Source organism: Anastrepha ludens, chromosome 6, assembly GCF_028408465.1.
Source record: "Anastrepha ludens isolate Willacy chromosome 6, idAnaLude1.1, whole genome shotgun sequence".
In the NCBI taxonomy this organism is placed as follows: Eukaryota; Metazoa; Arthropoda; class Insecta; order Diptera; family Tephritidae; genus Anastrepha; species Anastrepha ludens.
This window is the reverse complement of record NC_071502.1, coordinates 39,163,784-39,191,376: the sequence shown is the minus strand read 5'-3', so window position 1 is coordinate 39,191,376 and position 27,593 is coordinate 39,163,784. Positions and strand designations below refer to the sequence as shown.

The following is a 27,593-nucleotide window of genomic DNA, read 5'->3' as shown; positions in this document are numbered from 1 at the left end:
AATGCATATAAAGGGGTTTCCAATAACAGGTGTTATTTTGAATAGCAGGTGTTATTTCGAGAGATGATTAACGATTTTTTATGGCCGGAATTGGATGCTATTGATCTGGACAACGCTTATTTTCAACAAGACGGCGCTACGTGCAACGAAACCATTGATATTTTAACTCCTTGTGACTTTTTTCTTTGGGGCCACGTGAAAGAGAAGGTCTACGCTAACAGCCCAGGGTCAATTCAATACCTCAAGCATGCAATTCGTGAGGCTCTCGTGAACATAGGATCCACTGTGCAATTCGGTTATGGAAAATTTCATGAAAAGGCGTGCATGTAAGCGTGCTTGTGGTAGTCATTTGCCTAATGCTATTTTCCACTATTAACGGCATACCTTCCTCTTTATAATGAAATAAACATCCGATCATTTATATTAAGAAATAGCATTTTTCTTTGAATATCAAAAATACATCTCTTGCATGTCTACCATTCGAGAGTGCGTAAGTTCAAATCACCGTGCATGAAACAGAAAATTTGTAGAAAAAGTTTTTTGTGAAAGCGGTCGTCTCTCGGCTGGCAATAGCAAACCTCCGATAACATTTCAGCCATTTGTGAGACAACATCAAGACGCACGCTACAAATAGAAGGAGGAACTCAGCTAAATACCTTTGATATTTGTGCGTATTCAATTGATTGCCCGTAAGTGCTCAATAAAATTCATTTTAATGTTTCCTCACGTATTTTCCATTGAATTGTTGTTTGTGGGTACTGCTGAAACTTTTTATGGGATGAATGCTTCTTTTAGAAGTACGCGAGCATAATTTAATGCGTATTTTTCTTCACTAGACTTTGATTTTTCTTCCTCTAAGTCTACTTTTAAGAAGTTACTTATAAGCCTCTTGTCATAAGGTCTTTGTTTGTATCTATCTACCTTATACTCTTTAAGCAACCTGTTTCTTCATTAATAAATGTCATAAATGCTCTTATTGGAAATATCAGATTACTTAGTGGATGAAGAACTTTTAAAAACGTTGAAGAGAAGGATAACACCAACATACTTTCTGTTTATCAAAGTCTGACTATCACTGTTAAAAGGTGATTTTTACTCTCAAGCTCTCTTAAACAAATAAATATTAATATTAATATAATATACTAATACGGAGTTACATACATAAGAATAACTTACCCACATTTCTTCTTAAATTAAACCCAAAATTAAGTGATCTAAGGAAGCGCACTCTGGTGTAGTTTATTAAAAAATGTTCACTATAATAAAGCTTTAGCCTACACTATGGAACAATTTAACTATCTGGTGACTCTAAAACTACTTTGGGTATGCAGTATTCAGGTGTAAACTTTTAACAATTAAAATATTCTTTTGAAAAATAATAACAATAATTCGTATATCTATCTTTAAAATACTTCATACATTACATTTTTCTAAAACATCATAAACAATTGCAATATTTTCAACTACTTTTTCAACAATTTCTGCGTTAAACGATCTACTGCCGAAATAGGTGGCTGCATTTCTAACGCCGCATCTTTCTCCTCCTCTAATGCACGTGCTTTAGCTTCCTCTATTTCGCGTTGTTTTTGTATCTGCCGAAACTCAGTCGGTGTCAACATGCCACGCAACACTGTCTCATATGAAACACTAACACCTTTAACGGACATTTTACGATATAATTTCCAACACTCACGCTCCTTCAAACTGCGCACATAATCCGGGTAAGTGTATTCCTCGCTTTGTTTAGCATCACACGTGAGATCAGTGGCAGTGGCAGCATTCTTTGCGTTTTGCATGACAGTAGAGGCATTACAAGTATTTGCGTTAAAATCAGCGCTACTGTTACTCCCAAAATTTTTACTTGCCGTCGTGGGCATTGCAGTGTTAGTGTTCGATTCGTTCATGAAGATTGAAACTGGCGGTGCTGTTGGTGGCCGATTGGACCGTAAACGTGCAGCCAAAGGAGCAATCGAGCCACGCCGTATCATATGAGAATATTCCTTAGTAGCCAATTGAAAGTTTGGAGGATAGTTTTCTTGGAATGAAACTGGCGGTAAGTGAACAAGCAAATATTGCATTAAGAGAAGTTTGAATACATTGATTTCAATTGAATTAAAAATAATATTATATAAAGACAATTATAAAAAATAACTAAAACCCAAATATATGACAGCAATAGTTGACGTCAAAAACAAAATGGTGCAGTTTACGGCCCGACCCGCTAAAAAAACTTGTCTAGGAAATTTCACCACCAAAAAACTGATTAGATCTAAATTGATTCTAATTGGTTTATTTAACTATTTGATGTAACTAATTTATTTGCAGACTGAAATTTTTCAGCAGAGGTTTGTAAAAAGCACGGCCTGTTATTACCGCTTTTTGTCTTTGGTTTTGTACGTTCTTTGCACAAGAAACTGTAATACTTGTTTCAAGGCAATCTATTAAAGGTGGTGTTGGTAAATCAGCTGATTTGTTTGTTTTCTTTCGCCGTGTCCACGTAGCTGTCAGCACAGAATAAAACAAGGCGAGTTAATTTTTTGTTCGTTGCTCTAAAAAATCTTGGAATGAAAATTTCACCACATAAAAAGTAATTAATTCTAAATTGACTCAAATTGGAATCAAATCGGAGCCAATTGTATCATACGCAAGGCAAAATAAGAACGATTCGGGGGTAAAACTTCCTGACATGTACGTTTTTAGTGGTATTGTTGTATACGGAGAAATTTGATCAGATCTGTCACAAAATGGCGTATACAAAAATAAATTTGGAAAACGGCGAATTTCTAGTGGTGCTCGCTGAATTGTAAAACACTTTGTTTTTAATTTTAGAAGTTATGCAACTAAGAATATTTAAAGTAATAAATAAAAAAAAAATAAAATTAGCAGGGGCTTAACTAACATAACACAAAATGAAATGTTGTATAAATTAAGTCTGTGTCTATGGTCAGTTTTATTGATGAAATAACATGTACTTACTCCATGTAAATACGAATATACATAAATGCTAATTAAATACGTGACGCTCACCTGATTTGCCGGTCTTTCGCAGCGATGGCATGCCAGTGCTACGGGAACGTTCCGAATTCCCACGGTTGGTTTCCGGCGCAGAGTCTTCCTTTTCCGAATCGCTACCCTCAGAGCTAACCAATGAGACCAATGTGATCACATCGACCGCAAGTGTGGAGCGTGCACGTGATATCGGTTGCTTCTTTCCACTTATAGCATTCAAATCGAAGAGTATATCATTTTTATCTACACCACCAACAGGCGCTTCGGATTTTTCGCAAACACTTGGATTGCGCGAAATCAACTTACGACGCCGCAATTTGCGTTTCTGAAACGCAAATACACCTTTGGAATTCTCGTCTATCGAACGTGAACGCACTGGCGCGGACATAGCACGCACCAAAGGCGGCCGCCGTTGAACGATTAGAGATGGTGCAGCGTTTAAAGTGCCAGTTGTATTGTTGGCAGACGAAGGCACAATTTCTGAATCGTTTTGGTTATTCAGTAAAATGGCGTTACTAGCTGTGGGTGGCACACTCGCTATGCTGGTGCTGGTATTTACGGTGATATTGCGACTGGAACGAAATTGTGCGCGGCGCTGCTGGACAGTGGCATTGGCAGTTATAGTTGAAGTAGAAGTAGAAGTGGCAACGGCGGTGGCAGAAGCGGAAGCTGCTGACACATTTGCTCTAGCAGGCAAATCGGTACACAAGGTGCGCTCTGAGGTCGTAGTTTTGCGCTGCTAAATTATTGAGTGAAATAATATGTGAAAAAAGTTTATTATTTATTTATTTTATTGTATTTAATTCTTAATATATGTATTTGTGTTTTTATTTAATTTTTAATGTATTTGTATTTTTATTCAATTTTGAATGTATTTGTATTTTTATTTAATTGTAGTATTATGCACTGCATTACTTTGTTTTCATCTTACATTGGACTCTGTGCTTTCGGAAGAACTTTCAATGTCGCTATTGTTGGATTCGTTGCCGTTTATTGGTCTATAATTAAGCGCATGCGATAATACAATGCTCAGATTAACTTTTTTGCTATCACCTTTAAGAGGTGATGAGGAATTGGCAATTTTGCGCTGATGCTCGGACGCTGGTGGCGGCGAATTTGACTTCCTGCTGAAACTGCTAGGCCTATAAATACAACCAGACAGTACAAATGAATATGTTTTGTGTTAACTGACAGCTAAATTATGCAAACACGTAAGGCCTAGATAAATTTATTAAGCAGATAAATATCACAAATTCCACTCTGCGCAGTTTATGGCTTGAAAATAAGTGCAGGAACAAACACAATTTTTTAATAGCATTTACTTCTAGCTATCAAAAATAGCTACCTATCGCATGATATTAACGCCCATGTAACGCCTCTTCTATTTATCGGTAAGTAAGTAAATACATATATATATTTGTGCCTATTTATGGCACTAAAAAAGTGAAAATACTACATTTATTATGTTGTTTAAGAAATCACGTGTGATTGATCTGCGCAAGTGACAGCGCCAAAAAGTAGACCATAAACGGAAATATGTATGTCAGTTGATGTACTTATAATATAAATTTGTACCTAAGCATTTGTTTGCCTCTGCATTGGCATGGATAATTTCAATTTTCCTTTTTTTCTTGTTTTCCCCTCCGTTTGGATTTAGATGAATATCTGTATGTATGTAATTGTGAGTGTTGATGAAAATAATAATTTTTATTGCCTTGCTAGTCTGCAGAAAATCGCATACACTCATCATTGTGGGGGTGTCTTTGTTGATATCTAAAAATAAAACTATAATTACTAAGTGCTCACTAGAAACTTTAAAAGCAAAAATGTAGTTCAACGAACGATATCGTGATTCCAGACACTAGATATTCATAGTAACTCGCTATTAAATGTAATTGAGCTCAAAACTACAACGGTAGGTACTTGCACATGCATACATACATAAAAATGTAGGTGTGTTTGGCCTATTTTCTAAAATTGAATTTTAATATCGTAAGATATGTGGTGTTTGTGTATGTGTAGTATAGTGTAAATTTTGATTATCACAGAAAACTATGACATTTAAAATGACATAAAGCAGTATGGGCGTGCAAGCTCGAAAGCGACCGATCAAGTTTTATGGAAATGAGAATTTGTATTCTTTCAACCAGCAGGTATTTTCGCGACGTTATATATACATATATGTGTGGCGGCCGCCGTATCCGAATGGATTGGTGCGTGACTACCATCCGGAATTCAGAGAGAAAGTAGGTTCGAGTTTCGGTGAAAGACCAAAATGAAGAAAAAGTTGTTTCTAATAGTGATCGCCTCTCGTCTGGCAGTAGCAAACCTCCGAGTGTATTTCTGCCATGAAAAAGCGCCTCATAAAAAACCATTTGCCGTTTTGAGACGTCATAAAATTGTAGGTCCCTTCATTTGTAGAAAATCAACAAGACACAAACCACAAATAGGAGGAAGAGCTGGCCAAACGCGCAAATTGTATATATAAATATATATAAACTAAGATTTATAAAAAGAAAAATAGCAATACAAGGTGAAGTCCAAAATAAACAAGACTGGCGTCATAAAAATATTTCTGATGGCGCCATCGTTTTAATGAGTTTTTTTTTTAATGCGTTGGAAGTTACATCTCTAACTTCCAGTGAAGTCTTGGTGACATTCGGTTCAGTGAAAGTGAAGTTATTGCATCTAAAGTGTTAGTATGTTTGTGTCATCGGTACAAAAATGAGTTTCGAACAAAGAGCTAATATCAAATTTTGTTTTAAAATCGGTAAAACCGAAACATTTGAGTTAATGAAAAACGTTTATTGTGATGATTGTTTATCTCCTGCCAGAGTTCATGAGTGGTTTACACGTTTCACAGATGTTTGTCAGAACATAAATGACAATGAACATACGGGCCACCCAAAATCAGTAATCACCGGAAACTCCATCGAAATTATTCGTAAATTTATCAAAAATGAACCGAAATCATCGTTGAAATTCTTGGAATCGGAGTTGAATATCTTCAAAACATCAATTTATCGCATTTTAAGTGATCATTTGGGCTTACGAAAGGTCTGTCTGTGCACGTTTCATTCCGCACATATAAACTGAGGAATCGTGATGGTGATGAACCGTGGTGTTTATAACATGAAACTAAGCGTCAAAGTGCCGAATGGAAGGCACAAAACGAACTACCACCCAAAAAATCGCGTTTGGAGAAGTCAAAGTCAAATCGATGTTCATTTGTTTTTGCGATTCCAGAGGAATTGTCCACAAGGAGTTCGTGCCAACGGTCCAAACCCTCATTGCAATTTTCTACTTTGGCGTTCATTGCATCGCATTTGTCGGATTCGCCCTGAATACCGCGAAGGAGAAAGCTGCGCTTATTGCATTATAGTGCACCATCTCATCGATCCACTTTTGTGACTGATTTTTTGACTAGAAATCGCATTTTAACCATCACTCACTCACCGTATTCGCCTGATATCGCTCCCTGTGACTTCTACCTAATCGGAAAATTGCACTTGGCCATGAAAGGAAAACGTTTTGCGACCGTAGAGGCCTTCCAAAAGGCTTTTACCGAAAAGGCTTTCGAAAAGCTTTTAAATCGTGCAAAACAGTGTATCGAAGCCAGAGGGTACTATTTTGAATAAATAGACTCGAAGTTATCAGAACAAAGCTCCTGTCGTTTCTGTTTTAGCTCAGTCTTGTTGATTTTGGACTTCTCCTTGTAGTTATTACATTTTCTCAATTAAATTCAATTATTTAATTAAATTTTTAAAATCAAAATAAAAAAAAATTATTTGGAGAAAATTAAAAAAAAAATTGCTCTGCACTATTTATTACTTTCACTCGTTAAACTCTCAAATACATTGTTGATTTCGGAAGTAGTAAAATTTATGAAAAAAATTCAAAAATCACAACTAAGACAACTTTTATTTGCAAAAAGTCAGAAACTCAGAAACCCAAGAAAAAGTAAAAATCCTTTAACTGTTTGATTTTTGTTTCGAAAAACTCTTTCTGCCTTAATTATTTTACAGCGAAGACGAGTATACTCGACATAAACAGAGTAAAATGTTTCTGCCTGTAAAAGTAGGCAACTATGACTAAAAATCAAGCGTTGCTTGTTGGTCTTTTAGAAAATGTATGTATATTTTTAGTCGTGGTTAACAAACAAAATTTCATTGATAAAAAATATTTCGCATAAAGATACAATTAAGGCATTATAGGAATGCAGAAGCATTAAAAGACCAAATAATCTTCAAGAAATCAAAATTATAAAACTAAAAACTTAAACTAAGGAAATTGATAGTTTTCAAAGCAAGATACAGCACATACTTCTAGCTTGTATAATGGGCACCAATATCTGGACTCTCTTCTAATATTACATCTGATAGGGAAAATTAAAATTATGTATCTCACAATTATGTTCCTCAAAGGAATAAAAGTACCTACTATTACTTTTCCTGTCTTTAAAATCCACAAGACTCTTATAACTTTCGTGCTCTCAACCATGAGAACGTACAATCAACTGAGAAAATCATACCGAAAGCTTTTTTAAAATATTTGAAAACAAAATCGTTATGTAACGGTTCTTCCCGAGAATTTGTTATTTGAGCTTAATACAAGCTATTGCGAATTAAAATAAATAAGGTTTAACGAATATTCAAAAATGTACATTTTTCAAAAGATCTTTATTTTCGCTTTTTAAGGGAGGGGGAGAGAATTACAGTTGATTCGTTGCATAATAATACGAATGCGATTTTTTTATCCTCATGACGAGTATACTCGACATTATGCGAACAATTTTCGTTCTGACCAGTAAACAGATAAAGGCTTAAAAAAAAATTAAAAAATCAGAACCAATTATTAATTTTTTCATAAAAACTCAGAAGCGCGTTATTAAAAATTCTTCGAATTAAAAATAATTATTTTAACAAATTCATAAAAATCGCAAATAATTAATGCTTTAGTTCAATCTACTTAGAAAAATCGTAAAAATATTTATTTTATTTATTCAAAAATCGATTACAAAAAAAAAACGTAGAATGATTTCAAAAGCAATACAATTTTAAAATTTAGAACAAAAAAAAAACTGTTTCGAAAAAATTAAAAAAAACTCAGACTAATTATTAGGTACTTTTATTGGTAAAAACTCGGGAACTTGTTGTTGTTCTCGTGAATAGTAAAATTTTATCAAAATAAAAAAAAATCATTTATGGGGTTAGAGGTAGTCAGAATTTTCAAAAAATTCTATTTATTTTTAGGGCATTTTCTTAAAGTACAATATATCTTAAAAATATTGAAAATATCTTTAAATAAAAAAATATTGCTTTTGAAAAACAATATCCTGATCGAAGGATTTTTTTTTTAATTTCGATTTTTTTAAACAATTAATTGTCGGTTTTTTTCTCGAAAATCTGAAAAATATTTCCTGAGGCTGCCATATTGTTAATTTTGAAAAAAAGACTTCGATCAAGCACAAGATTATCTATTGATACAACTAATTTCCATTGTCCGATTGATTTTAGATGAATCTCCAAGGACTTGTGATGATCACCGCAAGGGGCTTCTGGAGAAACGGGCTCCACACAAACAGCGATAACTTTTACAATTATTATTATTATTTTTTTAATTAATGTTACGTTTTTATTTTTGTAAAATAAAGCAATTGACTAGCAAAAACAAATTATTAAAAATCATGACTACCCCTAACCCCTTAAAAAAATTAAAAAATCAGAACTAATCGACAATTTTATTCACTAAACTGAATATTTTTAACGCTTAACAGCTTTAAAAATTCTTAAATTCAAAATAATAAACTTAATAAAATTCTAAGTCATAAAAAACATTACTTTTAGGTGTTATACAAGGTGAGTCTATACAAAGCTCTGCTGTTTCTCCAGCTGATTGGTGCCTGCTTGTCAAAGTGAGACTGTTTATATCATATTTTCTTTCCCTCTTCTTCTTTCAGCTAAAATTTGATAATAGCCCACCAAATTGTTGAGTTTGTAGAATCGATATCACCTTGCATAGAATCGTCTTAGTACCTTAAAACTCAAAAAACTCGTTATTGAGGAGTGGAAGAAAATCCAAAATATTTATTTTAATAAAACTCTAAAAATCAGAAAAAAACCAATTGTAGCTTGTGAACTTCGTTTTATAGAGCCCGCTAAAAATATACGAGCATCTCACATAAATTAATTTATAATCAGCATTATTTCTGCATTTTTATTCCTGACTTAAATCACCTTTTGTTTTTTTATTATTTGATAATGCATTTGTATACTGTTAGAAAATAAATCACTCAAAACAATTACCCCGTTTTATTGTTTATATTTGCTGAATCACACACACTATTGCACTTATACTGCTGGCCTAATTGACCATTCACTTGCTTCAACTCGTTGTCTAATGATTTTAACAACGACGATGTTGAACCTGCACGCACGCAACTATACTTTCCCTCTGCATTTCTTAGATTTTTGATGCCCTTTAATTTTTCAGAGCCATTCTTCGACGATTTGTTCAGGCGTTTACTTTGTGTTTCATGCACTGTCGATGTTTTTGTTGCTGTTGCCAATTTTTGACGTATACTCTCCAGCGAGCGATCCACCGAGAGGCCGCGTGTTAAGTAACCACTACCGGCTCGACGAGATGCCAATAAATGTCCACTGCCACCACCGATATGCTGTACTCTATTGGTTTCGGTGAATGAATGCTGCTTCCGCAGACGCAAATGCGCTGCCGTCGCTGGTTGTTGGGTATGATGGGCAGCAGTAGCCGTTGCTGTTGCCTGCAACGACCGTTGCTGCCTGGCCCCCTCTGTTGTCGGCATTTGTTGTCCCGGCTGGCGCACGCTAAGCGACAAAGCCATTAACGCAAAGGCTCGAAAGCACACTGATTGACTGATTATCGCAGTGCTAGTCTTGACTTTGACTGGTTGTCTGCTTTTAGGCGCTGCAGCTGCTGTTGTTACTGCACAATGTAATCAATGCGAATTTAATGCAAATTTTTATTGAACACATTTCTATTGAACCTCAGCATTGTTGGTGCAACTGTCAGCATCGACAACGGGCTTCATCGACAAATTACCGTCTCCGTCTAAATTACACGCGCACACGCCAGTTTCAGCCCGGCGCAAAAGGACTCTTTCGAGCGCACGCCCATTATGTTACGAAATTGTTTTATTTTTTTTTTTTTGTTTCCTTTCTTACAACAATTAATGTAAATTCAATACAATAAAAAAATGGAATTTATTGATCAGCTAAGGTAATTGAAGCGCACACGAGATTAGATAGTCCTGTTTTTTTTGTTTTTAATTTTTTTTGTTTTTGGCTAAGTAAGTTTGGCAATAAACAGTCAATACAAATGCCAATTACTTCGCTGATACCGATATCCCGGCTATTGTGGCAGCTGGTTCGGTAGAGTCGGTTGTCGCGCACTGACTGTTTCAAGAGCGCGTCCACACTGCTGCTATTGGGGTACAAGTTGGAGTAAAGTGTACTCGAAATATGTAGTGGCACATATTTACACAAGCAATTCGTTGCCAACGATATCGTTAATGTGTGCCGCCATCGCCCATCCGCACGGTCGACATGGTAAGAAACACTTGCACTCCCTCACAGACTGTGGTTCAATGGCTGATTTCGTGTTGCAGCTAAATTTTTCCACGTCTTTTTCACTTTTTAATTCATTTGTTGTTGTTTTTTATTTCTGTTTTTTTTTTCTTTGTTCCATTTCCGCCTTAGACACCTTCAGTATTTATTTTCTTTTTTTTTTGTTTTTTTTGTTTTTTTTTGTTTTCATTTCGGCGTGTGTTACTTTAGCAGTTTTATGTTTGTATGCACGTAGTTGTAAATTTGTACTCAAACGAGCTACCAATAAGTCATGCAAACATTTTACTGTTACTCCCGCGCAAATATAAACATAAGCGATTACATACAAACACATACAAAACCCTTGCATCAAGCAGTCCCCATAGGAAAGTCGACTAATATTGAGATGGTTCGCCACAAGAGAGTTTAGCGCCATGACTGGTTTGCAGTCGGTATGTTTTTCATACAAGCGAATAGTTCCTCGTGGGATCCCTACAAAATGCAGTATATCAAAATTCTTTTCGTACGAAATACTGTAAATTAACGTAACAAAATTCTGCAGTGACAAAATTCTGTATTGACAAAATTGTGTATTGACGAAATTCTGTACTGACGAAATTCTGTATTAACAAAATTCTGTATTGAAAAAATTTTGTGTTGACAAAAGTCAAGGAAAAAAGGAGTTCTACGCAAAAATACGGTGGATTGCGTAGCCGGAGTTGGACTGATGAGGGTTATTTTTTTGAAGCGCGGCCGAAGGCCGCCCACGCGAAAAAGAATTCTACGCAAAACTACGGTGGATTACGTAGCCGGAGTTGGACTGATGAGGGTTATTTTTTTGAAGCGCGGCCGAAGGCCGCCCACGCGAAAAGAAGTTCTACGCGAAAATACGGTGGATTCTATCGAAACTGAAGAAAAAAAGTGCGCACTTTTTTTATAAAATTTGTTGAATTTCTTATCATTTACTTACAGCATTTCGTCAATACAGAATTTCGTCAATACATCATTTCGGCAATACAGAATATTTTTTACAGAATTTTGAAATACAGAATTTCGTATACAGAATTCTGAAATACAGAGTTTTGTATACAGCATTTTGTAAACAGAATATTGTATCATACAGCATTACGTACCCAACCCGTTCCTCGTTCTCCTAGGAAGTGTACCCCGAAATTGGTTCTTTGTTACCGGCGCCACCCGGATTTATAACCGGCCAAGCACTGTCACTCCTTCACTATTCCCGAAGCATATATAGGGAAAGTGGGGCTGTTACAATAATACAACAACAACAATGAAGTGTCAATAGTCTCCACTACACGACTTATTCATTACTTCGGAACAAACACCGAATTTACTAAGCGTTTGACGTGGAAGTGAAAGAGAAGCAAGATAACATAAAATAGAGAAATGTAGGTTACAGGAAAAATATGGTAATATATTAAAATCAGGTGTTCGAACTCAATCGAGGAGGATGGCGAACACCAATAGTGGACAGTCATCCCAAATTACATGCAACAAACTTTTGCGGCATTGTATTTGATTTCGTTCAAATTTGTACATGGACTAAATTCGTGCTCAAACTGACGAAAATGTACACAGAAGTTATGGCAAAAATCAAAAAGATGTTTAGCAAATAGTACTAACACCTTATCTCTCTCTCTCTTTCCTTTTGCCTTGTCTCTACTTGGAGTCGGCCATTGATGAATCTGTGTTTGTATATCTTTTCGTACCTTGTTGTTTTTCACTTTGTCCACGCGTGTTAAGGGGACAGTTTTTTTCATAAAATGTTAATATAATTCTTTAAAAATATGCCAAAAAATGTTAGAACCTAAATTTAAGTATTTCTTATATTATAGACGTCAGCCGTGACGACTCTATTCTTTGCGTTCGAGCGCTGGGAGAGGTATAGTTACGTTGTAGTCAAACTTTAGACGCGTTTTTCTCAAAACTATCTTTTTCGAATTGGCGTACACGATGACTCGAAAAGTTATTGACCGATCTCCCTGAAATTTTGCAAACATCTTTTTTATGATATTACTTTCTATGTGATTTTAAAATTCGAAAATTTTTCGAAAAAATTATTTTTTCGAAGCAAAAATAGTAGGAAAATTCGCCCCAAAATTCATTTTTTTTAAGGATTTTATTCCGCGATTTTTTGTTTGTCCATTTTTGTTTAATTCATATAGAAATTATGACATTAATAAACAAACAAAATTTTGGTTTTTTGTATTCAGGTCACTGACGCCGATGCTACAATGCCCGCCGATTGAGAAGCCCCGTGCGACCTTCCTGGAAGAATTGAGTGTATATCCGCCATTTTAAATGATTAAAATAAAAAAAAATTATGTTATTATTATTATAATGTACTATAAATAAACAGTATGCCAATTTTGAAAACCATTTTAAATAATTTTAATGAAAATCAGGGAAAATATGGCCGTTTACAGGTATCTGTCCCCTCAAGGTACTAAACCCTTATATAGGTCACAATTTTCTGATCCGATCTGCATATTTGGAGAATCATTGGAGAGGTCATAGTTTTTCCCTCAAAATAATTTTTTAATGGCTCTACTTTTTAAGTTTCAAGGTTTCGTTCCATATTCCTAAAATTTTTACAACTGAAATATAATCCAAGGCGCATTCATCAAAGGTGGTGGCGCTAGACCAACAACAATGTTTTGTACGCTTGATTGTCGAACAAATCATTGGCAAAATATCATAGAAAACAAAAAATGAATTTGCTTTGTTTCATTCTGGGCTGCCACCAACATGGACACGGCGAGAGAAAAAAAGCAAATCAGCTGATTTACCGATACCACCTTTAATAGATTCGCCTTGCTATATTCATTAAAAATATTGAGATGGATATGGATATTAAGATATCCGAGACGGAGTCTTGAAAATTTCAGAAGTTATGATTGCTCGAAGATACACTACCAAACCAAAAAATTAATATCAAATACCAAATTTAGAGAAAATAATTGCCCAAGAATACTAAACTTTTTTTAAAAATGATATGAGTGTTTGGATAGGGTTTGTTTTCAAATGTTTTAATCTAATATTAGTTTTATATATTCTCTAAACTTACATAACTAAGTAAAATTTAACGAAATGGAAACCTTCGCTCCAGCTCTGCTATATTTGGAAATTTCGATATTATGCAATTCTACACATCAGGTAATCTTAACTTTAAAGGAATTCCACTGATCATATGATCCTTTCCATACTTGAAGACCTGTACAATAATTCAGACTTTAAAAGCACTCTACGCCTTAAATTTCGCAACTTCATGCTATACTTTTTCGCGCTTGACATTTTCTGCAATTTTTACCGATAAGTTATCGACTAAAAAAATATGAACCTGATAAGGATAAAATATACTTATTTCATAAAATTTTAATTCTAAGAATGTATAATAGTTTACTGCTCAACAAACTCTGCCCATAAAAACAACTATTTCTAAGAGTCCTCCGGGTGAAGAATCAAGAATAGCATAGCGTAAGACTTGGCTACAATTGGTGTGCCCAACAAAGACGGAAGGCACGAGAAAGAATAGACTGGTGTGCTTTGTTAGAATACCAGGATGCGCCTTACGTATTCCCACAAGAAATTATATGCACACACACACTTTATTGCCACGCAGTTTTCGGCATAAAAACGCAAAAAAACTGCATTTGGAGACTTTTTGTTCAATTGTGTTTTCACAAGTTAATACGCGGTCCTTCGTTTTCATTAGTTTGTTTAGTTGAAATCTCACAAATCACAATATTACCAAGCCATTGACTGAATTTTCACAGACATGTAATATCTCTTTCTTTTGATTGTTTTGTGATTTTGTTTTGTAGTAGTAAGGGACATGAGGTCAGATTTGTCAAAATCGCGAAAATAGTACTCAATTCGTTTCGATCTGTTACTTTTGTTTCTCAATCAGCTGTTCGGTCGACAGCGTCGCTACATGCAATTATGTGGTGAGATACATGTCGCGAACGCTTGTGCTCTAACTGTAACGGCTATTGGTGATTTTTCAAAAGTTATTAAAAAATTCCTTTCTTTAATTTCAAATGTGAAACAATAATGGTATTAAAAAAAAATTAACAGAACATCTTCCATTCCATTTCGAAATGCTTTCTCCTAAATGCTTCCAGCTGCAATTAGTGGTACCGTACTCATAACGCCAAAGCAGTAACCTTAACCAAAGCCGCAACATTACAGCATTTTCGATTCATACCGCAATTATAAAAAGCTGATATTGAAGTAGAACTAATAACAACGGTTGCATTTTTTTATAAAAAACACGGAAATTTCCCCACAAAGTTAATTAATATTTCGTTGTTCATTTCTAACATTCAAATTTTAATCGCAAATATCAAAACAATTGTAAAGTATTTCACAGCTGCTTACGGTTATGATTACGGTTTGATTATGGTGTAGCACCTATAATCGTTTACAGTGATGCCCACATGTTTGATCAGAACAGCTGATTGATATTGTTACGGGTATGGATACGGTACGACATCGTTAAGCCGTAGCCTAGTCGCGGCGTCAATGCCGCAAAGTTTGCGTTTACTTTTCGTCTTTCCCATTGTAGTAGTCGGAACAGACACTGCAACCAAAGCTTCTGAGCTACCTTACAAGTAGTTTGCTTTGCTGGTGAAGTAATTCGCCTTCTAGCTTTTTTCAATGTTGGCAACTGGTATTTGAGACTAGAGATGCTCTACGAAGCATCAGCATTACACCATTTAATGAACTAGTAAGCCAGTGCATCAGTCAGAACTAGTTTATAAAAAGAAAAGTTGAAATGAGAGAATTAATAGAAAAAACGCATAAGATCGGAGAAGTTGAAAAAGTAAATAAAAGTCGATAAAGAGCCGTTTTAAAAATATTTTATAATAATAATATTAGGTGCACAACTAAGTTCCCGCTGTTTGTCAATAGATGCCGCCAGCAGTGTATGCTAGTCGATTCTAACATAACCTAAAAGTCATAAACCAAGCTTAGACATATGGTAAATAGACTGCTTCGGCACATTAGTGATTTTGTTTTAATATCATTTACTTTTGGTTTTGTGGAAATGTCTGAAAAATGTCGTTATTTGCGGGAAGTGTTGATTCTTCTCTTTCATTCGAAAAAAACGGCGGCTGAAGCGCATCGACAGTTACAAAAGTTTATGGAGATGCTGCTTTAAGTGAAACTGCGTGCCGAGATTAGTTCCGTCGCTTCAAGGAGGGTGATTTTAATGTTGATGACCATCCGCGTGAAGGAAGGCCAAAAACCTTCGAAGGCGTTGAATTGGAGGCATTGCTCAATGAGGATCCGTGTCAGATGCTAGAAGAGCTTGCTTCAGTATTAGGAGTTACCCGGCAATTCATTTCTCAGCGATTGCATGCTTTGGGAATGATTCAGAAACAGGGGGCTTGGGTTACTTATGAGTTAAAACCAAGGGATATTGAATGTCGTTCTTTGACTGTGAGCAACTGCTCCAGCGGCAAAGAAGGAAGGATATTCTCTATGGCATCATGACGGGTGATGAAAAATGCATTCATTACAGCAATCCAAAGAAAAGAAAGTAATGGGAACTGTCCGGTCATGCTTCTACGTCGTCGCCTCGGCTGAATATTCACGCTGCGAAGGTTTTGCTATGTATTTGGTGGGACCAAGTTGGTGTTATTTATTATGAACTGTTAAAACCAAGCGAAACCATCACTGGGGATCGGAATTTACTTCAATTGATGCGCTTGAGCCGGGCACTGCGCGAGAAGCGGCCGCAATACGCGGAGAGGCATGAAAAGGTGATTCTACAGCATGACAACGCTCGGCCTCACGTTGCCAAACCCATTAAAACCTACCTGGAAACACTGAAATGGGAAATTCTACCCCACCCGCCATATTCTCCAGATATTGCGCCATCCGATTATCACCTGTTCCGATCGGCGGCACATGGTCTAGCTGACCAGCAGTTCCATTCATATAAGGACATCCAAAAATGGCTTGATCCGTGGATAGCCTCAAAAGATGAACAGTTTTACGGTATACGAGAAAGATAGGAAAGAGTAGTAGCCAGCGATGGGCAATACTTTCAATGATTCACTTGTAACCATTTTTCAGAATAAAGTTGTATTTTCATCAACAAAAAAAAAAAGCAGCGAGAACTTAGTTGCGCACCTACTAATAATTAATTATAATTACAAGTATTATATTAAAATATTACGCAAAATTTTTTGCATCTTTAATTTTTATCTTAAAATTACATATTGCGAAATTAAATATTTTCTGGTACACAAAACTTGAGATGAGAATTATTAGCATAGCAACAATAAAAAAGGAATGTATGCAATAGAAAATAATTTATTTTACAGCTTTATCATACAGTTGTAATTGATCGTTTTGTAACTGGTATAATTCTACTCAATATCGCATTAGTATAACTATTTCTCTACCAGCGACGTGATTCAGAACTTTTTACACTATTTTAGGTTTTTCCTGCATGGTTTCTATGCCTTCTTTCAACTCTTTGCACCAACACTACCGTTCATTCAATTCCCATTGATGACATGAATGGCGAACTTTTATTTTCATTACACTACATTATTCTCTCACTGACTTCGCTTTTGGTATAAACATATGTAAGTATGTATGTCTGTATGTCTTTATGTATATATGCACACATGTGTATATGCATCTAGAGCATTGTTTATATAGAACTTCATGTCAATGAGCCCTTTAAATATATCTCTGCCTCTTTCCGCGCTGCCTATCGTGAGTATTTGTGCTAATGTGCGCAAACAACCACCTCGTGAAGTTGTAGCAAAAATTTTCGTTCTCTTCTAATGCCAACGAAATTCCTTTCGAAGCTGTTTAGAAGCAAAACGGAGTTCTGCAGGTGTTTGTAAGTAACTTAGGAAAAAATGGACAAACGCAATAAGATAAAGTAGCAAAAACACAGACTAGCTGTTGAAGGCAAAAGTCTAATTTATTTGAACTAAAATTATAGCAGCATGGCGTATGAGTAACAAACTTATAAGAAGCTTAGCTGAGCGCGTTTAGAAGATATTTTACATTTGAAATTAAGTGAAAAAATATATGTACGTAATAAAAACATTCTCAAGGTGTACGCAAGAATTAGATATGTTTACTCAAGCTGTAATGCCTTTAGATAGAGATTACTTAATAAAAGATTTTAATAATATGTTTACGGAGGATGGTTCCATATGTAGAAGTCCACGCAATCAGGGAACTTTACTGATCGCCATTAACTTTGGAGTGGCCAGGACGATTCTTCTACACATGGTTCAAGCAGCTCACAACCCTTGGGATTAGCTCAAGTATCCTCTGGGTAGCTTCCAACCACCCAACGAAAGAAGGCGAAGCATTCCAGGATAGCTGGTTGTGCGCTGGGTTTAGGACCCGCCACATTAGGACACGGAACAAACCCTCGGATGAAATTCGCTGTTGGATTTGTTGTGGGAGAGAGACTTCATCGCCAAGTACTGTCGTTCACTCCGGTGGACGAGCGTTTCGCAACAATCGGCATCAAAGCCCGTTTTTTTAACATATCGCTAATTTGCGCCTACGCCCCGACGGAAGAGAAGGACGATGCGACCAAAGATTCCTTCTATGAGCTCTTTGAACGTTCCTATGAGCGCCGCCCCCGCCACAACACAAAAATCCTGCTTGACGACTTTAACGCCAGAGTGGGCAAGAAGGGAATTTTTGGTCCCGCAGTCGGACGGATAGAGGCTGATCGACTTCGCCGGGGCGCGAAGCATGGTAGTCTGCAGCACCAGATTCCAGCATAAGAAGATACACCAAGCTACCTGGTTGTCTCCTGATCGAAAAACGCGAAACTTAATCGATCATGTTTTGATAGATGGACTGAAACGCTTCTAGTGTTTTAGATGTACGTTCGATCCGAGGACACAACATCGACTTGGATCATAACTTCGTTGCAGCCAAACTTCGCACATGCCTCTGTGTAGCAAAAAACGTACATCTAACTACGCAAAGAATGTTCGACATGGAAAAGCTGCAATCACAACAGAAAGCCAGAAGATCCACCACGCGACTCTCACTCCTGTACTGACCAACAATCCGGCATGCACGACCAATAAAGCAACATTTCTCGTTCTCTACGTACCGTCGTCGAAGAAGAAATCGGATTCCGGCCAGCCCGAAAAAACAGTTGGTACGACGAGGAATGTCATGCTGCCGCAGAAAGAAAAGATGCTGCCTATAGAGCCTGGGCTGTCTATATCTGCATATGTGAACGTACTTAAAGGTTTTAAAAACCGAAAACCGGATAATTGTTTTGCACCAAAAATAAAACGCCATTGACGTTAAATTATTGTAAATATTTTTTTTTTTTCTCAATACTATGATAGAATAAGTAATTATCAAAATTTTGTATATTTTACTTTTATTTGTAATAATTACTACTACTACTCAAGCTGCCAAGTCAGCTTACGTATACAGCCTCATGTCAAATAAATAAGAGCACGAATTTTTTTCATATGCTTTCCTTCTCAACTTCATTGAGCTCGTTAAATACTCCTAACAAAAAGTACCTTCTCAAAATCGATGCTAACCTCAAACCTGGGTTCCTACTTTTCGTAAACAATACTTTTAACTCCAACGGCAATTTATATTTTTTGCACGCTAAAGCCCATCTTATAAGCTCTGGTTTTTATATGCTTTTAATCAAATGCTTCATTTTTTGTATATATTAGTTGTATTTTCAGTTTTTGTTTGATTTTTTTTAACTTATAGGCTAAATAAGCAAACACTTTTTATGGTCAACTTAAACTCAAAACTTCGCGTCGCCGATTCGACTAAGAAGTGCGTTGTAGAGTTAAAATAAACACATTTATGGCAAGTATTTCACTTATAATTAGCCTGGATCTAATACCTTTAAAATATACTGTATATGTACAATAGATTTTTTCTAAATGTCACCTCAAAGAAATTTATGCAAAAAGTAGTATCATATAAATATTTTTGAAAGTTTATGGAATTAAAGAGAAATTAATCATATGTAGCATGATTCATCACCGCTCTTAATTTTCGTAACTTAAGAACCGAAATCAGCAGCTCTCTAAGTAACTTAAGGCTGGAGTAATCATTTAAAACATGTCTCGCCTTCCTCTTAAGTTTTCTAAGTTTGCTTGAGGCGTTACACTATTAATTTCAGAATACGACATTTTAGTAAAAACTATTTAATGGACGTATCCGGACTCGATCTCTTATAGTATTGTAAAATTTCAAAGTTATGACTTTTTCTTATAGAGAAAATTAGTTTTACAAATATGTTTCTTATTACCTGGGGCCGGCATCGAACTGTAGATCGTTTCAGAGTTCAGCGCTTTCTACATATCGAAAAGGAAACTTGGCCAAAAACCGATCAAGGATGTATACGTTCCTAATTACTATTCTCAATAACTTTAAAAATAATAAAAAATTCAGTGAAATGCAGGGAAATGCCGTTTTATGCCACCTTAGAACTCCAAATCCTTTTTTGTGCGAAGCTTTTTCAACGTCCGCAGTTTATTTGCAGTGAGGATCGGAAAAACAGTTAAAGACAACTGCGAGCTCTGGCTTGTTAAAATATACATATTATATATATGTGCTTACTTATATAATTGGCTTCGTAATGTGTTTGGTGGAGCTCTTCCTTCTATTTGCGGTTTGCGTTCTGATGTTTTTCCACAAATGGAGGGATCGACAGTTTTACGCCTCCTCCGAACGAGCGATGGTTTTTTATATATAATTGGAGCGTACACTCCTTTTGGGATCTTCTCATCCTATTTGTGGTGTGCATCTTGATGTTGTTCCTCAAATTGAGGGACCTACAGTTGCAAGCCGACTCCGAACGGCATACTTTTTTTTTATGAGAAGCTTTTCCATGGCAGAAATACACTCGGAGGTTTGACATTGCCTGCCGAGAGGCGACCGCTATTAGAAAAAACTGTTTCTTCATTTTGATCTTTCATCAAGATATGGTTATTTATGAACAGCAAAAATGCACTCGGAGGTTTGTCATCGCGTGCTGAGGGGCGACCGCTATCACACTACCGAATGGCTGTCACGCACGAACCCATTCGGCTACGACTGCCGCGATTGTATACGAGTACTTTTGCATAATTATTATATTAGTTGGTTACCTAACAAAATTCAAATTTAAAAGCAGCATTTTCGTGAATATTTCATTAATATTCCTATTTCATTATTTACTTAGTATACAAACAGACAGTAATAAAAGGTTAATCAAAATCCAAAAAGATACGCTCGTAGTCTCTTCAATGGTTCGAACAAAAGCTTATTTTGGCATTTGATTAAATTTGGCACTTCTGTTTGCGGTGTGAGTGTTCGTTGACTTACATATCCTCCTACGTATCACGTTGTACAGTAGGAGTGTGACCCTGAAATTGACTACTACTTGATTTCAATTGTTTTATATTCTTTTTGTGTTTTATTCACTTTGATGGCAGTCATGCACGAAAACTGTGCATGTCTATCACGTTTGCCAAATTCCACCTGTCACAGATGCCATCGAATTCTCTCAGAATTGGGTAACTAAATACGTGTACATATATACATATGTATGTAGGGTAGGTTCTTCTGAAATCTAACGTTTGGTGTCATACATATGTACTTATATAAAAATGTGTATACGTACCCATTTGGAAAATTTGACTTTATAAATGAATTAGCTTTAATTATTATGGTTTTTGTAAAAAGAAATTAATATTTCTCATAAAGTGTTACGTATTTTCTCCATATAAAAAACAAACAACTCGTGGATTAGTTAAGTGGAGTAAAAGCGCAACACCGTCAGGAGAAAAAATTATAAAAATTATTATTGTATTGTATTTATTATTGTACTAAAATTTAATTGGTGCGTACCCATTTTTTTTTTAATTCCCTTAAAAAATGTTGAAATTCGGATGAAAATTTTTCCAATTTTTGTAAACCTTATACAAGGTTTGAAACTTGGATTAATAGGGTTTTTATTATAGAATTCTGTATAATATACAATATATACCAAAACAACAAATCTACCGGAGCTGATGGCCAGCCTGGCGAGCGGTTTGGTAGGGACCATGCACCGACTTATCGGTTTGATTTGGCAACCAGAAAGCATGCCCGGTGATTGGAGTCTTTGCCCTATCCCAAAGAAAGGTGATCCCACGAACTGCGTCAACTATCGAGAGATCAGCCTTATCGCTATCGCATGGTCGCTCCACCGTCAACCAAATATTCATACTGCGGCAGATCATGGAGAAGGCCCGTGAGTATCAAGTTGACGCGCACCACCTAATCGACAACTACGTGGTAGCCTGCGATAGCCCAATTCATGAGTTGGTTATAAACATAATGTCTGAGTTCGGTATTCCTGCTAAGCTGATACGGCTGCGCAGAATGACGTTGAACAGCACACAAAGCTCCATCATAATAGAAAAGGATCTCTCCGAACCTTTTGATACCGTTCGAGGTTTCAGACAGGATGACCCATTGTGATGCGATCTCTTCAACTTTGTTATGGAGAGCGTGATTCGCAGGGCGAGGGTAGAACGAGACCGAACTTTTTTCTATAAAAGTGTCCAGCTCCTTGCGTATGCTGATGACATTGTCACGGCGTCTTGAGCCCCAGATCGAAGTTAACAACAATAAATTCGATGTGGTCAAAGACTTCATGTATGTATATTGGTTCCGCTGTTACCAGCAACAACGATGTCAGCCTTGAAATCAAGCGAAGGAAACTCTTGCCAACAGATGCTACTTTGGGTTAAGCCGGTAATTGTGTAGTAAAGTCATCTCTATACGAACGAAAACAACACTCTACAAGAAGCTCACCATCTCGGTGCTTCTCCATGGCGCTGAAGCCTGGACAGTCTAACAATCAAATGCAGCCGCTCTTGAAGTTTTCGAGAGGAAAGTAATTCGCTAGATTTTTAGCCCTGCATGCATAGATGACGATTACGGCATTCGAATAAACCACGAGCTGTATGAGCTTTACGGAGATATTGACATAGTCAAACGAGGTGGCTGGGTCAACTCGCCCGTATGGAAGGAGCTGTCCCGGCGAGGAAGGTATTTGAGACGGTAATCGGCGGTCGACGGCGTAGAGGACGTCTTCGTGTCCGGTGGAAGGACTAAATTGAAGATGATCTGCCTTCTCTTAAGAAACTGGAAAATGTGTGCGGAAAACAGACACACTTGGGGTGACATTAGTCGGCAAACTAATTAATAAGTAAGTATTATAGACTTATAGAATTCTATTGATTATTAAGTATAGTTATTTTTTTATAAACACTAATTTAAATTAAAAAGTATTGTAGCTTTGTATTTTTATCTCATTTCTCTCTAAGTAATTAACTAGGCATCTCGCCACTCAATTTTTGACTACTTTCAATTGTCACTGTCAATGAAATTACCAATCAATACAACGAATTAAATGAATTTGTCAATTTATGCCATGAAATGTTTTAAGGATTCACCCACAACCTCGACGTCCTTCTCTCTTTTTCATCGTAAAAATTAAACAATGCTTTTAAACAACCACGAGCGCAAGCACAACGTACGCTTACGACACGGCTTACTTGACGACATTTTAAAATGTTGATAACACAACAGAACATACCAATGCCCACACTTAAAATATAGCCATTGGTTTCGATCGAATTTGGCAGTTGTTATAAAATGAACAATTGAGAGTCGAGATGTTGTGTTAGGTTAAGATGTTTGAGCTTGTATTTCCTTGGGAACGATCGTTTGTTGATTCATAAAATCACATTATAGCAAGCCATCGAAAGCCTTGATGAATTGTGAATAATGTCGTCACAATAGACTGCATGAAACTCCAGTTGACATATTATTATTTATGTTAATCGCTATAGGCGTCAATCAGAAAAATGAGGAGGGTAACTTGTGTTGTGCGCCATCGAAGTTATTAATGACACTTTCGTTAAGTTAGCGAGCACTGCTTACCACGTCAGTTCATGTTGACGTTAGGCACCGATTTCCAACGAGGTACCTAATACACGTACATAAATTACATAATCAGTAAAACTAAACCGGAATTGCAGGGATTAGTTCACCCTACAGTAAAAACATTTTACCGCACCTTCTAAGTGACTATATCCAAGCTAGTGCAAAACGGATGCAAGGGAGACTGCTGGTGCTCGGTTTTAAACCAACAGCGCCACATTTTATATTACTAATTTTAAACCCGTTAATCCATTCTTAAAAAGTGTATAGTTGCGTGACGTCACATGGCTATGGTAAGCAAGCCATAGTCAATGCGTACAAAAAGCAGCAATTCTCTTGTTGAAGTGAGCACTTAGTTGTTCTCATTTGTATAGATTTTGCTGCTTATGATAGTCAGAGCTGAAAAGTAAATGTGCGAAACCCCCCACATCTCAAGTAACGTCAATAGACGGAACCTTGAGTTCACTGTGGTTTCTCGCGCAGTAAACTACTGGTTCAAATCGTAATGGAGATATGATGCGGTCGAAATTGTTACAAAAATATATAATATATAAAAACTTCAACAAAACTGAAATTCAAAAATTTAATAATTCTGTGGTTTTTATTAAAAATAAACGTAATAATAATAAAAAATTGCCCTTATTTGGGCTTTCTGAAGAATAGTGCTGATAAACCCTTAAATAAGCGGCATAATCGCGAAGTAGGTTACAGGTTTTTTAAATAGAATTTAATTTAATGAGCTGTGCAAATCCAAAAAGTGTTTGCAAATTATACACAGCTTCAGAACGGTCCCTTCCTAGAAGGTGACCATGTAAAAGGAGCAAGTTGAAAGCTTTGCTTGAGAATTAAGAAAACTAATATACAATAGTTCCCAAAGATTTTCTTACTACGCTGGTTCTAAACTTCTTCGACTTACTGCAAGGTTTTGTTGCAAAAAAACGACTAATTCAATTCCTATTGCCATTCAGCCCTTTGCTTTATTTGACAAAGTCAAGCTGTAATTAGTATAGAATTCTTAATTTAGGACAGCAGTTGGTTAGCGAAAGTATGTCATAAGTTGGCAAGGCAAGATATCGTGACAGATGCTCAAGTGCACATACGGTTGCTTGTAGGTAAATACATACACACAAAGCAAAACAAACGCGATGTCACCATGAATCTCTGTGAGCGGTATTTTTTAGAGCATAATTTCTGCAAATATTTGTAAAGACAGAAAATCAATGAAATTACCAATATTTGGCTTTATTAGCTTGAAAGTTCTATTCCATTTAGTGCTTATCAATAATTTCTGTATACAACTAATGCTGCCTAGTGGTTCTGTGATGGTCAGTGGAGATATTCATGAAATAGTAGAGAGCTGTTAGTCGAATCGGCGATTAAGCCGCTTTTCTTGTAACGAAGGTCTCAGCATAACTGCATAACTTTAAAAAATCGACCTCCGAACAGAATGCAGCAACTCCCACCCCGACAGTCATTTAAAACCCGCTTGCGAGGAAGATGTAGTTGTGGCAATTTAATGGATTTAATTTCTTGCACACTTCTTGGTTTAATATAACTTTATTGGAGTTGGATTGATGAACGACAAAGCCTGAGCAGTCATTGTTTATATATATACAATATATATATATATAATTGGCGCGTACACCCTTTTTGGATGTTTGGCCGAGCTCCTCCTCCTATTTGTGGTGTGCGTCTTGATGTTGTTCCACAAATGGAGGGACCTACAGTTTCAAGCCGACTCCGAACGGCAGATATTTTTTTTTTTTTATGAGGAGCTTTTTCATGGCAGAAATACACTCGGAGGTTTGACATTGCCTGTCGAGGGGCGACCGCTATTAGAAACATGTTTTTCTTAATTTTGTTGTTTTCACCAAGATTCGAACCGACGTCTCTATGTGAATTCCGAATGGTTGTCACGCACTAACCCATTCAGCTACGGCGGCCGCCATTGTGTTTACAACATGAAATATTCCCTACAAATTTTTTAGGAAGTGGCAGTTGTTCCGGGACGGAGTTGTTGCGGGATCATTGTAAAGTCTGTTATGGGAATGACCGTTTAACTTTCGTATACTTTTTCTTGGAAAAAGTTTTTTGTAAAAGCAAGTGTAATTCTGCCATGAAAGAGTTCCTCGTAAAAACCACACAAATAGAAAAGCAAGCGAAGTTTTTGGCACTCGGAAACGGAAATTCACAGGTATGTATATCGCTAAACCGACAGACTGGCCATAATTAGGCAGCAAAGAGTTTTATGTGCAGAGGTAAAATTTAGAATTTCAAATATTAATTTGCCTAAAAGTCAAAATAAAAATTTTTATTTTTTACTACAATTTCATTTGATTATGTTTTATATACCTCAAAAAAATTGTTTAACATTTTATAGAATTTGTACTGCATTTCAACTACATTGATGAGATATCGCAATTCTGCTATCGATTATTTTCAGTTGTGGTTGCATGCACCAGCGTTGTCGTGGCTGCATTGTTGGGCGAAGTGAGGTAGCAAAGAAAGTGAAGACTTGGAGAGATTATGGCTATTAACCCCTTGAAGGGAAATGACGAGTCAAAGCCCGTCATAAACTTTCCTGAACAAACTGACAATACATATATATATATAACAATAAACATTCATATACAGTTTGTCAAGAATATATTTGCATAGCGAAGAAAAATTTTAAATTTTAGCTTTGATTGACAATTCCAACAACAAATAAAACATCACACAAAGAATTTATACACACATTCCATTACTGTACTTGTCTACGACTATTAGGCGCCAACAGGTATTAAATAAACACACAATTTACAAAAACAACAACAAAAAAGATGTTTACTCTATTTAAAAAGTATCAAACAAATCTTTGCATAACTGATCAAGACAACAAAAAATGCAGTTATTTTCCGCGGATTTCATTCATTTGGGTTTTTTTGCAAATTGTATGGAATGTGAAAGGGGTAAGAAATTATTTAGTTATAAAGTGATTGTCTTCAGTCCTACAAGGGATCTTAGATTTGAATAAAAAAATGCCAGGAAAACGAGTTTCAAAATATATTATTCAATTAGTGTATTTCAATCACTACAAAGGCAAATCAGCCAGAGAAGTCACCGATATGTTCTCCCTCAAAATTAGAACTGTATATAATATCATAAACCGTGCTGATTAGTCTACAACTGAACCAAAGTTATTGATACTCCCGCCCAAAGTCCCGATATTAACCCAATCGAAAATTTGTTGGTTCATTTAAAAAGAAAAGTAGGAAAAAGATCGCCAACTAATAAAACTGAACTAATAAGATTCATCAGAGAAGAGTGGGGAAAAATACCATGGGAATATGATATTCCGAAACTAATTAAATCAATGCGAAGTCGTCTTCAAGCGGTAATTGATGCCCAAGGACGAGATACAAAATATTAACCTCAAAAGACCACCAAACTTGATTTTCAACTAACTGTGCAAACACTTTTTTGACAGCAAAGAAATTGAAATTTTTTTCTGTTTTAGTATATATTAGCATATTATTATCGCCATAGAAGTTTTTTTTATTTAATATATTGGAAAACATGTTTTTGTAAAACATTGCTAAAAAAAAGTTGTTATTTCGATTAAAATGATTAAATGCATTTTTTGATTTTTTCCTTTTTTATTTTCATATGCAAAGATTTTTTTGACAAACTGTAAATGTGTGAAACAAATATTATTTTCAATAATAACAAATTATTTGAACAACAAAACCATAAGTTTCTATATCAATCCCTCCTCTTAAAACTAAGAAAATTAAATCGTCTGCCAGAGCAGGGCTGACTGAAAATAAATTGTCGTTCAAGGGGTAAAGCAAACATATTTAGATTCATAAAAATTGAGTACTTTTAGCAGATGTATTCATTTAGTTAATTTATACAGCAGCTGTTGAGATTTTAATGCAAGCATAATTCATAAAATATTTTTGACCATTAAGGTTCGCTGCATTATCGATAAATGTTTGCGCACATAACTAAGTGGATCGAAAATACGCAGAAGTGGAG

The 27,593-nt window shown here is 35.9% G+C and overlaps 1 protein-coding gene across 1 annotated transcript; it reads right to left on the bottom strand.

The window, feature by feature from the left end:
- Positions 1 to 1,230: 1,230 nt before the first annotated feature.
- Positions 1,231 to 9,909, bottom strand: LOC128867535 (uncharacterized). The gene is made up of 4 exons (XM_054108832.1): positions 9,315 to 9,909; positions 3,941 to 4,151; positions 3,028 to 3,745; positions 1,231 to 2,047 (listed from the first exon to the last, which is right to left on the bottom strand). Exons 1-4 carry the CDS (start codon positions 9,869 to 9,871, stop codon positions 1,464 to 1,466), a joined length of 2,070 nt encoding a protein of 689 aa, XP_053964807.1. The 5' UTR covers positions 9,872 to 9,909; the 3' UTR covers positions 1,231 to 1,463.
- Between the last annotated feature and the right edge of the window lie 17,684 nt (positions 9,910 to 27,593).

Excerpts from the sequence above, each read along its gene's own strand:
- LOC128867535 (XM_054108832.1), bottom strand. The coding sequence starts at position 9,871 with ATGGCTTTGTCGCTTAGCGTGCGCCAGCCGGGACAACAAATGCCGACA. Across the intron at positions 4,152-9,314 it reads AATATAAACAATAAAACGGG|GCCTAGCAGTTTCAGCAGGA; the intron begins GTAATTGTTTTG and ends TTGTATTTATAG. Across the intron at positions 2,048-3,027 it reads GCGAAAGACCGGCAAATCAG|TTTCATTCCAAGAAAACTAT; the intron begins GTGAGCGTCACG and ends ACTTACCGCCAG.